The 15,096-nt window shown below is 45.6% G+C and overlaps 1 protein-coding gene across 2 annotated transcripts in view; it reads right to left on the bottom strand.

The window, feature by feature from the left end:
* Positions 1-15,096, bottom strand: part of TOX (thymocyte selection associated high mobility group box) — a 258,050-nt gene that overhangs the window by 25,066 nt on the left and 217,888 nt on the right. For both annotated transcript variants that reach the window (XM_066578295.1, XM_066578296.1), the window contains one exon: positions 972-1,052. In XM_066578295.1, coding sequence (XP_066434392.1) covers positions 972-1,052 — 81 coding nt within the window. The remainder of the gene's footprint in view (positions 1-971; positions 1,053-15,096) is intronic.

Below are 15,096 nucleotides of genomic sequence, written 5' to 3'. Positions count from 1 at the left end.
CAACATTAGATTTAGCCATGCCCCTTTCCATGAAGCTATGCCCTTTTGTCAGACAAGTCGTAAAAGCACATGATAAATTTACCAAAATACAAATATAGTTGTTTAAAAAAATGTGCAACTAATGATGATCAATAGAGATGAGCGAGCGTACTCGGATAAGCACTACTCGCTCAAGTAATTGGCTTTATCCGAGTATCGCTGTGCTCGGGGCTAAAGATTCGGGTGCCGCTGCGGCTGACAGGTGAGTCGCAGCGGGGAGCAGGGGAGAGCGGGCGGGAGAGAAGGAGAGAAAGATCTTACCTCCGTTCCTCCCCGCTCTCCCCTGCAGCTCCCCGCTCCGTGCCGGCACCCGAATCTTTAGCCCCGAGCACAGCGATACTCGGATAAAGCACATTACTCGAGCGAGTAGTGCTTATCCGAGTACGCTCGCTCATCTCTAATGATCAACTAAACTTCCTCTATAAGGAATGCATATAAAGGGGATTGCCACTGATTAGTGATGGAATTACTTTCACAGTGGCATAGTTATAAAGCTTACCTGCAATAAAAAACAATGAAAACTTCACAGTGTTTGTAGATCCTCGTATGCAGTACACTTGTAAAGCTAAATTTTATGTAAAATTAATAAGGTATCTACATACCCACATAGATGTTGCTAAATTGTTTTGTGGCTCTGATGGCTTATTTTTAAGGTTATATGATTTAGGTAAAGTGTTTTCATATAAGCACCTACTGAGTTCCAGCCAGGATTCAGGTAAGTGATCTTTATGTGCTAATTGATTTGTGTTCTTTAGTATATCACTGAAATATTATTCTAGATCTGCACTTTCTACTAATTATCATTTAGACACTGAAGAGTTGCTAAGTTCTTAGAAACAATATCCTTCAAAAAGTAGCAAGCTGTGGAAACAACATTGAGAAAGCATTTAAGTGATATTGCTAAGACATATATCATAAACATTTGACATTACCTTGGATACAAGACTTGCTCGGTATGCAGCCAGTTGCTTGAGATATTCCTTTTTGGCAGCTTCAGTTTTCTTCTTATACACCTGCAAATAATGAAAAAAATATTAAATCCTGAACATGTTATAAAGAATCTCCACTCTGTGTACTAATGAGCTTAACAAACCTGCCTTTTTTCAGATCAATATAGATCTCTTGTATATCCAGAATAGCAACACAAATTCATAATATCGTCTTTTCCCTTACTCCAATAGACTATCATGGAGAGAACTGTGCATATGTGTGGCCATCACTGTCTTGTGACCAGTTCTCTCAAAAATAGAGGGCCCCAATTGTCTGAATACCCCTTTAATTCTATATAGCTCTGTCTTTATGTCTAGTAATATTTCTCTACCTTTCAATAAAGAACACAATTAATATAAGTGAGAAAATATCAAAATTTTGCAACCCTCATTGCAGACTAGGTACATTTGCCAAATTTACAAAAATTCAGTTTTCGTAAAAAGAAATAAAAAAAAATAAAGAAGAGGAATGCAAATAACTCAACGCAACTAATATAACAAGTGTTTTCTCCAAATTAAACACAAAATACTACTTTAATTAATACAGCGGACTCAGAATTATTCAACTTCCTGAGTAGAATCCCGCATAACAGCACATGATTGCAAATCAGGTGTTGTCAGAAGCATACCAGATACAACTAAGGGCTCAGTCACAGGGGTGCATCCGGGTGCCGATGTGCCCGTCTTCCTGCAGGATAAGACGGCTGCACTGCAGGTACGGATGATTCGCCGCACCGTCGGCAGAAAGAACACACGACCGGCTCCATTGCCTGTCATGTGTTCTTTCTTCCGGCGCTGCGAAGAGTTGTCTGCACTGCAGGTGCGGCCGTCTTCTTCGTGCAGGAAGACGGGCACATTCGGGCGCCCTAAGGCCTCAGTCACGCAAGCATTGTTTTAGCGCAGTATAGGCACGTGAAAAGATCGCAGCTATACTGCACTAAAGATCGCGTGAACGGGTGATTTCCAGCTCTTTTAATTAGCCCGTTTACACGATTGCAGGTGCGTGGTGCGTGTTATCCAGCTTCCTTAGGAGTCCATGGAAAGCACACACCAAAGCTAGGTCAGGTCCTATCTTTTCTTGTAGCACAGACCTTAAATGTGAGCATTGTAGTTGTATGTCCTATCCTTGTTAGGTGTGAGTATTTAGCATGCCTAAAATTCCTTCATCTGAACAGTTCTATAGGAAGCAATTGGCTCTAAGGCCTTAGTCAGACGGGCGTTTTTTCGCACGATTTGCGGATCGCATGACGGATGCGCATCCGCAAATCGCGTGACCGGTGCGCGCAAGTCGCCCGCAAATCGCCCGAAAATCTGCTCCTAGCCGCGTTTCATTAGAAACGGGCCGGAGCTGTCCAGCGCATTGCATTCAATGGAGACGGCAATAGAGCCGGCTCCATTTAAAACAATGCGCTGCGGGCGAGCCCGGGATGAATTGTCGGTAAGGGCTTAAAGGGGTTGTCCCGCAGCAGCAAGTGGGTCTATACACTTCTGTATGGCCATATTAATGCACTTTGTAATGTACATTGTGCATTAATTATGAGCCATACAGAAGTTATAAAAAGTTTTTCACTTACCTGCTCCGTTGCTGGCGTCCTCGTCTCCATGGTTGCCGTCTAATTTTCGCCGTCTAATGGCCAAATTAGACGCGCTTGCGCAGTCTGGGTCTTCTTCTCTTCTCAATGGGGCTCCGTGTAGCTCCGCCCCGTCACGTGCCGATTCAAGCCAATCAGGAGGCTGGAATCGGCAATGGACCGCACAGAAGAGCTGCGGTCCACGGAGGGAGGGGATCCCGGCGGCCATCTTCAACGGGTAAGTAAGAAGTCACCGGAGCGCGGGGATTCAGGTAAGCGCTGTGCTGTTTTTTTTTTAAGTCCCTGCATCGGGGTTGTCTCGCGCCGAACGGGGGGGGGGGGGGGGGTTGAAAAAAAAAAAACCCGTTTCGGCGCCGGACAACCCCTTTAAATATATAAGCCCTTCCCTGCAATTCATCCTAAAATGTGTAAAAATTAAAAAAAATTGTATACTCACCTTCTGCCGGCAGCCGAAGCTCCGTGCGGCCGTCCTGCAGTGGGTGTGAGTCAGACCTGCCCCCTGATTGGCTCAGCGCTGAGCCAATCAGAGGCATGCCTCACTCACACCCATTCATGAATTCATGAATGGATGTGAGTCAGACCTGCCCCTGATTGGCTCAGCGCTGAGAGGCAGCAGTCACTCACCCATTCATGAATTCATGAATGGGTGTGTGAGTGTTTTCAGCCTCTGATTGGTCAGGGCTGTGACCAATCAGAGGCAGATCATTCAGCAGGCGGGGATTTTAAAGCCCCGCCGGCTGAATAGTGCCAAGAAGCAGTTCAGGAGAACTGACAGCGGCCGCGGCTGGACTCCGGCTGCAGCGGAAAGGTGAGTATACAATTTTTTTTTATTTTAACACATTTTAGAATGAATTGCAGGGAAGGGTTTATATATTTAACCCCTTCCCGACAATTCACCCCGCGCACGCCGGCAGCCCATTGCTTTCAATGGAGCGGCTGTATTGCCGCTCCATTGAATTCAATGGGCAAACATCGTTCTTCTCTGCCACAGCTGTTACAGCTGTGGCAGAGAAGAATGATTTGTCTTCTATATGTTCTCAATGGGGTCGGCGCTGCTGCCGCCGGCCCCATTGAGCGCATATAGAGAAGAGAACAGGAATCGCAGATCGCAGATAGGTGCGATCTGCGATTTTTTGTTCTATAATTTATCGGACGAGCGCATAAAAAGCGCTCATGTGTCCGATACCATTGCAAAGCAATGGTTTTATAGAATCGCCGGACGCATGCGCATGCGCAAATCGCGGCTAAAAACGCCCGTCTGACTAAGGCCTCATAGTAGCGATTTCTTTGTGCACTTCTACTGCGCTAAAACAGCGCTCATGTGAACGAGGCCTAAGGGTGCTTTTATACATAGCGAGAATTCGTTTGCCTGAGCAAATAATGACACAGTTTGCTTGTTCGCCTAGGCAGATAAATCGTTCAGTTTGCTGTACCAGTGAATGAGAACGACTGAACGATCAGTGTTTAAACCGAACAATTAGTGAACGAGTCAATGATGATTTTCAACAAGTGGATGAATTAGCAATAATCATTCAATCGTTGCCCATGTTTACACTGGATTACTATCGTTCAAATTCAAACAATCCAGTTATTTTTTGACCGATAAAATCGTTTCATGCAAAAGAACCCTAACCAAGGGCTTCATTAGTTTTATCTGGTGTGCTTGAGGTAAAACACATCAAATAACCTGGACTGGCTAGGACTCAGTTGACTATCTAAAGCTTTGTCTCTGTTCGGGAGGCAGAGGGTGCCCCCTCCCTCTGTTGGGCCATTCAAATGTCACTCTCAAGATTGACAGCAGCATCCAAAAGATTAATGACTGCGATTGGAGTTATCTATGATCACAGCCAGAGACAGACAACACCTGCCATGAGTGAAGTGGGCTTGGCTCCTGAGCCAGTTCCATACAAAAGCCACACACATCCATTGTACATTTGCCACATACAACATGTCTGTTTTCCAATTGAAGTCAAAATACGTCAGCTGTTATCACTGGTGAAGCTACGAGTCAGGTTTCAGAAACTCCAGAAGATCATCAGGGAAACTTCAGGTAGCCAAATATTTCCCTTATACTTACCGCTATAGGAGAAATGTAGTATACTGTGCAGCTATTCAAATGAATAGTTGACCATGTGATGCACGGATGGGCCAAATCTACCACAATGGGAGCATTTCTTTGTTAGAAGCTCTGCCCTCTGGGTAACAGCAGGGGCTCATGACTGTCGAAACCCACTCCATAACACTTCTATGCCCACTTTAAGGAATGCCAATTTATGCAATGTTCAAAAAGCTCAATTTACTGCAATCTGGAAGTGTATTTTCCAGTTTTCTCGAGATAAGGTAATATCTATATGAATCTTCCTAGCAGTCGATTGATCTTGGTCATGCTCTAGGATAAAATTCATGAGTTTGACAAAAAAAAGCATAGAAAATTTCATTATGGTGCTACTACAAGGGTTTAATCCAAAAAGTTCAGATAACTTCAGATAATTGGGACTTCAATGGTGCTGGAAAGTAACCTACTAATTAATCCCAAGACACTTTCATCAAACTGACCATGAAGGAACATGTCTAAAGAGTGTGAAAGCACCAATAAAGATTAAGTGATTTGATTGACTTGACATAAAAGTAATGGAATTACAGTAGCTCCAAGAAAGAGACATCAGTTTTTGGGCTCTGAGGATTTGTCAGCTCATAAGTGTAATTCTGCCTTTCCATATCCCTGCAGCTTCTAATTTAGCAGGACAGGCTTATAATTGAAGCAAATTAACTATTTACTCTTGCTACTTCTACCAAGGGAGGGAAGGACATACCAGCAGGAAGGAATGCGTGGGAAATGAAATTGTTCTCACTTGTGTCAGACGTGCCCTTCTATAACACATTAGCAGTAATTTCATGAGGCGTCAAACAGTGGAATAAATACAGAATAATAAAATAATGAGGTGTTGCCATTGAGTCACGCGACTATGGCTAATTTTACGGCATATGAATTATGCAGACTAAAGGGAGGCATATGTTACAGTAACAGTTAGCTTGCTCATGCTACCTGATCATTAAAATCCCACTAGGAACCCTCGGAGATTCTAAGTCTCCTTAATACACAATCCTATTCTGGAGTAAACCCTTAAATCTCATATTTAAACACTAGGCTCAACTCTCAAATAGAGTTTTACATTTTTAGTTCTTACTATAAACATATGTGTATTTGCCTCTCCGGTCGAAGCTTTAAAGTCATTGACAGTAATGTAAACAAGAGCGTTTTGTTTGCAATTTGCAGAATCTATTACAGCCTTATTGTGCTTCCAATTAGAGATGCAAAGACGATTTTGTACATTTCCATCTGGTTTACGTTCAACACAACTTTCATTTTTCACTTAACAACTATTTTACAAAACAGAAAAAATGACCTCAGTGTTCCTGCGAATTGTTAGTCTTCGTAAAAATAAGAAGCATGTTTAAATCTCCCCAGAGTATTCAGTAACGTAATGAATAAAGAAAGGCTCATATTTAAGGGACCTCTCAGCAACTTGCTGGTAGTAATTAAACTGCTGCCTAGAGTCTGCTGTAATGTGCCCCGTATTATGAATACTGATAATAATTAAAACTTGATTTCTCCCCAACAGATAAATGTAGTTCAGTGATGATAATAATGTAGCAGTATAATTGCAATCTGTTATTTAACTCCTAGCATTTGAATATATTTGACAAGATTTGCATTTGAATGAAATGTATGGCACAATCCCTCATCTCAGGAATAATGCCGCCCTGTAAAAACAAATTTTTGTCAAACTCAACTATATTTAATCCATTGTCAATACTGAAGTCCACAATCACCTGATTATAGAAAATTGTTAAAAGGCTTGTCTCGGCACGACTAATTTTATAATGAAGCTGGTTCAGCCGATCCCCTAGCAAACAGTTATCAGAGGAGGAAGCTTCAGTTGGCCATTGGAAGGGGAAATGCAGTAGTATTGGTAAACAGAACTGAAAGAAGCAGTCCAAAACCGAAAAAGATGGAGGGAGCTGGCCTTTAGGGATGCCAAGGATCGTGAACGACTAAAAGGCTAACAACAACAACATTGGTAAATAGCTGTCCTTGTAATATATGGTCAGTGTGCCCGTCTATGATGTCTATAATAGTACTATAAGGCCCTAATAGGGCATTTGGAAATGGGTTGGCCTACACAGTTTTTTAATTGACAGTACCAGTTGAGGTACTTTTACACAGGACAACTGTCAGGCGAAAAAGTGCCTAACAGCTGCCTCACTGGTTATTGCCCAACTATCAATCTTGTGCTTTATATAGTTGTTCAAGTGAATGAAGGCAGAGTAGATTGGAATTGTTCCAGCCCACCCTCCTCCATGTACAGTAAACCGGAGTTGCTCAAACATTGAGAGGCTCTAGCTGATAGTCGCTTGGTTTTCAGTTCTGCTAAAAACCAAATGACTCCGACAAGAGAGCGATTTCTCACTCAGCGGCCTGCCGGTGGATGCATGTACATGGGGAAACTATAGCCTGAATTAGCTCTTTCCAGTGGGAATTTGGGCAATAATTGTTGAATATATAAGTACCTTTACACTGTTCATTCAGATAGTGGTTCAGGTAGCCGACTCAAGGTTGACTCAGCCTTGCATCTTTCCGAGGTCGGTAAAATTAGCACCCAGCTTGCTGGAGGGTAAAAGATGACTGGGAAAGGTAATGGCAAACCACCCCACAAAAACAGTCTGCCAAGAAAACATCCCAATATGACATCCCCCTAGGAGTCAGTCATGACTTGGTCCTTGCACCAGGGGACTTTACTTTTACATTGTTAGGCTTATGTAAATACTTGCATATTATACATTATGTACTCAGCACCATCTTCTCACTATGTCCTGACAAGTAGGCATGACTATACAGCTCAACTATTACACCAAAGGTCCCTTTACATGGGATGATTGTTGAGTACTTAAGCGCCTGACAGGTGTCCCAAAGATAATAACTCCTATACTCTCACACAGGAGAGATAATCATTACCTAAATAGAGGTAGAGCATACCGGAGATCTCTTCCAGCTGCCGGCCTTTATTCAGAGTAAACATGCAGTCATTCATAGATGAACAACTACTCGTTTACATGGGCCAATTATCATAATTTTTTATGCCTGCATGAAATGAACAGCGAACGATAAGCAAACAAATTATCATTTGCCATTCAATTGTTGGCCATGTTTCACTACAAAAAGGGCCGTAAGTTAAAATATTTCTAGGTATTTTCATGATTATACTGAACTACCAAATTAAATACTGCAGACCAGATTTCATGGAAATGGTTACATGAAAAATTATCATAATTAACAATAAAATATATAGAAACTATTATATCACTGGTATTGGCATTGAGTTTCCACTGCCAAGCAGCGGCATACAAGCCAACGTATACAATGTCAAGCTGTGGCTGAAGTAACTCAATGAACAGTTGCTCACCATTAGACTCTAAAAGCAATACGACTGCAGTTTAAAATGTTAAATATTACATATAAGCCAATGTATCCTAAAACAGAAGAAAGCCTGACTGATAATTCTGGTTTTCGTAGATGTCAGGAAAACTACTGTACCCAACTATGATGTGCCAACTAAGTTTATAAGTTTATTGGAGGAGAAATAGTGTATCTCATGGTTTTTGCTGGTGATAATGAATTAATTGTGTTTGTGATTCTCTCTCCCCCCTCGCTCCCCGCCGCAACTCACCTGTCACCGGCGCCGGTCCCCGAATCTTTAGAGACGAGCGGAGAGATACTCAGCTAAGGCACTACGCGCTCGAGTAATGTGCCTTAGCGAGTATACTCGCTCATCTCTTTGTGATATACCACTTCTGTACTGTTCTATTAATGCTGTCAGTTCCAATTGTTCCAATCATTTGAAAAAACTGTGTTTTTTTTCATTTAATCCTTCTAAAAATTGCTCTGTAGATGGCAGATATTATGTGGCATCCAGTGAACATGGGAAATATCTGATTACCACAGAGGGGTAAAATACTGTAGATAGATCATCCTTAAGAAAGTTCATAGAAGCCATTGCTCCAATGGATAAATCATACTACGCAAAAAGGGCAGAAAATGTCTAGAGGCATTCTAAGCTGGAACATGTAAATTAAACATACCTAAATGAAGGAGTTTCAGAATATTACGATAAAATTACGTTTTTTTCAAGAAAACAGTAGTATTAGGCAGGTAAAAGAAAATGATGTAATCAGATTCCAACTGTTATTAAGAAAATGAAGGTTAAAAAATAACTCGAACAACTGGTGCCATCAACAACAATACCACAGTATTTCCTCTGCAACTTCCTGTTCCACATGACCCCTAACTATGTGTTTACCTTACAGAAGACACAGATAAGATGCAATTATGGTACACTATAGACTTCATCAAAGCTTCAAAGACAATTTATGAGTTTATGACTCAAGTCTTGAATCCATAATGAAATATGAATATTTTTGAAGATTGATAGATTGATTGATGTTTTTCATGGCCCAATCAGATATTAGAATAGTTCTAATCACTATTTAGCTTCATAGTGAATGTAATATAAAACTACAGTTTTTGATTATGAAAAGTTGTACTTCTTTTCACTTTGCAGAATAGGACAGGATACCTGGAGAGCAGTGACAACAAGCCTTCTATAAATGTGCGGATTTACCAAACACCTTTCAAGGAGTTGTCACATCATAGACAACCACTTTAATATGAAAGCTTGCTCCTGAGACCTTTGTCAAACAGCCGATTTTGCTGGAAGAAGTTGTAGACTGCCAAACATTTCCACTGCACTAGCTGTGATAGGTGAATGTAATATTCTAAGGCTCTGTACTGTGGCCCATGAAGGGTGATCCTAACAGGCTATTTGGACAGGGGATTAAACTGATGGGATAACTTCTTTAGTTTGTTTATGAAGTGCTTAGTAGCCAAAAAACTGACACTATAAAGCCCACCATATACATTGGGAAAAGTTGTTGGAACCTGCAGAATTCAGTGGGACTGCCCAACTATCATGTGTACGGAGGTCTCCTGACTCACCCCAACAGATGATGTAAGGGAAAATAAGGATCAGTCAACCTGAATTTCAATCCTTAATCATTCTGTTCTCCCTTGAGATAAGCTGACTCCATAGATGTGTGGCAGCGGCTAAATTTACTATTGATGATTCATCCTTGGGATCCCCGAATATCAGCTGATTCTCTGGCCCGCTATCAGTGAAGGCAAGCTTGATGTTTGCATTAAGGTCGGAGCCAGAAGTGTAATAGAAGGCATCACTCCCACTAATTTCACCGGGAGCAATGCCTTCCATTACACTCCCTGCTCCGAACCCAATGCAGAAGTCTGACTCAGCTGCACTGACAGCGGGCCAGAGGAACATCTGCTCGCAGGGATCCTGATGAGCGGATCCTTTACGGTCAACTACTGTTGACCTATCCAGAAAATAGGAAATTAATAGTAAATTCCCAGAAAACCCATTTATCTTTAAATATGGCTAATATGTATCAATTTAAAGAATACTGCAGGAAAAAAGCTGGAAATATATAGGTGGATTAAAACAAATGAATAGATGATAAAAGTTTCTTTATATTAAAGTCAACTTTTAGTATCTTAGAACTCTACAATACATTCAGGAAGTGGATTATTCTGGAATGGGTTTTTCCTTTCGGATATTGTTTGGTTTTAGAACATAATATAACCCATCTAAAATCATTCATTGATATATTCTTTAGGAGATTCAGGACATTGTGTATTCAGAAACCTATGTTAGCTGATACCATACAGTAATCTGATCCAAAAACTATTTTAGGCAGAGTATCTAATCATTTTGTTCAATGAATCTAATTTTGAAAATAATGTTTTGTAGATTTGATATTGCTCAAAAATGTCAATGAAATGCACACAGTAATGTACCTAATTTGCTTAAGTGTTTAAGTGCCAGTGACCTTATTCTAAGTCTAGTGAGGAAGTACTTTATCCAGAGCCATACAAAGTAATCATGAGAACCTTCATGGAAAATAATAGAGATGAGCGAACGCGTTCGTCCGAGCTTGATATTCGTGCGAATATTAGGGTGTTCGGGATGTTCGTTATTCGTAACGAACACCATGCGGTGTTCTGGTTACTTTCACTTACTTCCCTGAGACGTTTGCGCGCTTTTCTGGCCAATTGAAAGACAGGGAAGGCATTACAACTTCCCCCTGTGACGTTCAAGCCCTATACCACCCCCCTGCTGTGAGTGGCTGGGAAGATCAGGTGTTCGCCTAATATAAAAGTCGGCCCCTCCCGCGGCTCGCCTCAGATGCGGTGTGAGTTAGATGAGGGACAGTGCTGTTTGTACCGGAGCTGCTGTAGGGAAAGAATTGGTAGTTAGTGTAGGCTTCAAGACCCCCCAAAGGTCCTTATTAGGGCCACTGATAGCTGTGTGTTGGCTGCTGTTAGCAGTGGGATTTTTTTTTTCTCAAAATCGCCTCTGCAGACCGTTGCACCTGGCATTAGGGACAGAAGTGCTGCATAGGCAGGGAGAGTGTTAGGAGTGAGTGTAGCCTTCAAGAACCTCAACGGTCCTTTCTAGGGCCATATTTATCCGTGTGCAGTACTGTCCAGGCTGCTGTTGGCTGTGCTGCATTTTTTTTGGGCTTCTCAAAATCGCCTCTGCAGAGCATTCCACCCTCCATTGATACTGCAGGGAAAGAATTGTATAGGCAGGGCCACAACACAGTTATTATTCATAGAATATACGCAGTGCTGCCTGTTGGTGGGAAAAAACTGAAAAGAAATCTATTTGTCCAGCCTCTGTCCGTCCTTACGGGCGGTGGAGACGTGTGAGCTGCGTGAAATACATTGCTAAATCATACGCACCCAGCTACGCTTTACTGCTGGCTTCGCCATTTGCTTTCCTTAATTGGGAAAAAAAATACCTGCTCTCCAAGAGTTATAATAACTCTGCTACCCTCACGTTCTGTGACACATAAGCAGGGACACAGCACAGTTATTAAACTTAGATAATTCATTCACTAGAGGCAGTGGGGCCTTTCGTTTTCCAAAAAGGGCAAAAATTATATTTGGCCTGCAGTCTTGCGCCAATTTATTTCCTGCCTGGGAAATCTAATCACTGGTAATACAGCATGCTGAGGGGTAGGGGTAAGCCTAGAGGACGTGGACGTGGACGTGGCCGAGGACGCGGAGGGCCAAGTGAGGGTGTGGGCACAGGCCAAGCTCCTGATCCAGGTGTGTCGCAGCTGTCTGCTGCGCGATTAGGAGAGAGGCACGTTTCTGGCGTCCCCACATTCATCGCCCAATTAATGGGTCCACGCGGGAGACGGTTATTAGAAAATGAGCAGTGTGAGCAGGTCCTGTCCTGGATGGCAGAAAGTGCTTCGAGCAACCTATCGTCTACCCGCAGTTCTGCGCCGTCCACTGCTGCCAATCCGAATCCTCTGTCTGCTGCTCCTCCTTCCTCCCAGCCTCCTCACTCCACTACAATGACACCTGCTCAGGAGCGGGAACACTCCCAGGAACTGTTCTCGGGCCCCTGCTCAGATTGGGCAGCAGCGGTTCCTCTCCCACCAGAGGAGTTTATAGTCACTGATGCCCAACCATTCGAAAGTTCCCGGGGTCCGGGGGATGAGGCTGGGGACTTCCGCCAACTGTCTCAACAACTTTCTGTGGGTGAGGAGGACGATGACGATCATACACAGTTGTCTTGCAGTGAGGTAGTAGTAAGGGCAGTAAGTCCGAGGGAGCAGCGCACAGAGGATTCGGAGGAAGAGCAGCAGGACGATGAGGTGACTGACCCCACCTGGTGTGCAACGCTTACTCAGGAGGACAGGTCTTCAGAGGGGGAGTCAAGGGCATCAGCAGGGCAGGTTGCAAGAGGCAGTGCGGTGGCCAGGGCCAGGGGTAGAGGCAGGGCCAGACCGAATAATCCACCAAGTGTTTCCCAAAGCGCCCCCTCGCGCCATGCCACCCTGCGGAGGCCGAGGTGCTCTAAGGTCTGGCAGTTTTTCACAGAGACGCCTGACGACCGACGAACAGTGGTGTGCAACCTTTGTCGCGCAAAGCTCAGCCGGGGAGCCAACACCAACAGCCTCACCACCACCACCATGCGCAGACATATGATGGCCAAGCACCCCGCAAGGTGGGACAAAGGCCGTTCACCGCCTCCGGTTTGCACCCCTGCCTCTCCCCCTGTGCCCCAACCTGCCACTGAGATGCAACCCCCCTCTCAGGACACAGGCACTACCGCCTCATGGCCTGCACCCACACCCTCATCTCCGCTGTCCTCGGCCCCATCCAGCAGTGTAGTTCAGCGCACCGTTCAGCCGTCGCTTGCGCAAGTGTTCGAGCGCAAGCGCAAGTACGCCGCCACGCACCCGCACGCTCAAACGTTAACCGTCCGCATCGCAAAATTCATCAGCCTTGAGATGCTGCCGTATAGGGTTGTGGAAACGGAGTCCTTCAAAAGTATCATGGAGGCGGCGGCCCCGCGCTACTCAGTTCCCAGTCGCCACTACTTTTCCCGATGTGCCGTCCCAGCCCTGCACGACCACGTCTCCCGCAACATTGTGCGCGCCCTCACCAACGCGGTTACTGCCACGGTCCACTTAACTACGGACACGTGGACAAGCACAGGCGGGCAGGGCCACTACATCTCCCTGACGGCACATTGGGTGAATTTAGTGGAGGCTGGGACAGAGTCAGAGCCTGGGACCGCTCACGTCCTACCCACCCCCAGAATTGCGGGCCCCAGCTCGGTGGTGGTATCTGCGGAGGTGTATGCTTCCTCCACTAAAGCACCCTCCTCCTCCTCCTCCTCCTCTGTCTCACAATCAAGATGTGTTAGCAGCAGCATGTCGCCAGCAGTCGGTGTCGCGCGGTGTGGCAGCACAGCGGTGGGCAAGCGTCAGCAGGCCGTGCTGAAACTACTCAGCTTAGGCGATAAGAGGCACACGGCCCACGAACTGCTGCAGGGTCTGACACAGCAGACCGACCGCTGGCTTGCGCCGCTGAGCCTCCAACCGGGCATGGTCGTGTGTGACAACGGCCGTAACCTGGTGGCGGCTCTGCAGCTCGGCAGCCTCACGCACGTGCCATGCCTGGCCCACGTCTTTAATTTGGTGGTTCAGCGCTTTCTGAAAAGCTACCCACGCTTGTCAGACCTGCTCGTAAAGGCGCGCCGGCTCTGCGCACATTTCCGCAAGTCCCACACGGACGCTGCCACCCTGCGCACCCTGCAACATCACTTTAAGCTGCCAGTGCACCGACTGCTGTGCGACGTGCCCACACGGTGGAACTCTACGCTCCACATGTTGGCCAGGCTCTATGAACAGCGTAGAGCTATAGTCGAATACCAACTCCAACATGGGCGGCGCAGTGGGAGTCAGCCTCCTCAATTCCTTTCAGAAGAGTGGGCCTGGTTGGCAGACATCTGCCATGTCCTTGGTAATTTTGAGGAGTCTACCCAGGTGGTGAGCGGCGATGCTACAATCATTAGCGTCACCATTCCTCTGCTATGCATCTTGAGAAATTCCCTGCAAACCATAAAGGCAGCTGCTTTGCGCTCGGAAACGGGGGCGGGGGAAGACAGTATGCCGCTGGATAGTCAGGGCACCCTCCTGTCTATTTCTCAGCGCGTACAGGAGGAGGAGGAGGAGCATGAGGAGGATGAGGAGGAGGGGGAAGAGACAGCTTGGCCCGCTGCTGACGGTACACCGGCTGATTGCCTGTCATCCTTTCAGCGTGTATGGCCTGAGGAGGAGGAGGAGGAGGAGGAGGATCCTGAAAGTGATCTTCCTAGTGAAGACAGCCATGTGTTGCGTACAGGTACCCTGGCACACATGGCTGACTTCATGTTAGGATGCCTTTCTCGTGACCCTCGCGTTGCACGCATTCTGGCCACTACGGATTACTGGGTGTACACACTGCTCGATCCACGGTATAAGGAGAACCTGCCCACTCTGATTCCCGAAGAGGAAAGGGGTTCGAGAGTGTTGCTATACCACAGGACCCTTGCGGACAAGCTGATGGTAAAATTCCCAGCCGACAGCGCTAGTGGCAGAAGGCGCAGTTCCGAGGGCCATGTTGCAGGGGATGTGCGTAGATCGAGCAGCATGTACATCCCAGGCAGTGCAACAGTCTTTAAGGGCCTGGCCAGCTTTATGGCTCCCCACCAAGACTGTGTCACCGCTCCCCAGTCACGGCTGAGTCGGCGGGAGCACTGCAAAAGGATGGTGAGGGAGTACGTAGCGGATCGCACGACCATCCTTGGTGACGCCTCTGCCCCCTACAACTACTGGGTGTCGAAGCTGGACACGTGGCCTGAACTAGCCCTGTATGCCCTTGAGGTGCTTGCTTGTCCTGCGGCTAGCGTGTTGTCGGAGAGGGTGTTTAGTGCGGCTGGGGGAATCATCACCGATAAGCGTAGCCGCTTGTCAACCGACAGTGCCGACAGGCTAACACT

Source organism: Eleutherodactylus coqui, chromosome 9 (genome assembly GCF_035609145.1).
Source record: "Eleutherodactylus coqui strain aEleCoq1 chromosome 9, aEleCoq1.hap1, whole genome shotgun sequence".
Lineage (NCBI taxonomy): Eukaryota > Metazoa > Chordata > Amphibia > Anura > Eleutherodactylidae > Eleutherodactylus > Eleutherodactylus coqui.
The sequence above is the reverse complement of the archived record's forward strand: the minus strand, read 5'-3'. Positions and strand labels throughout refer to the sequence as shown.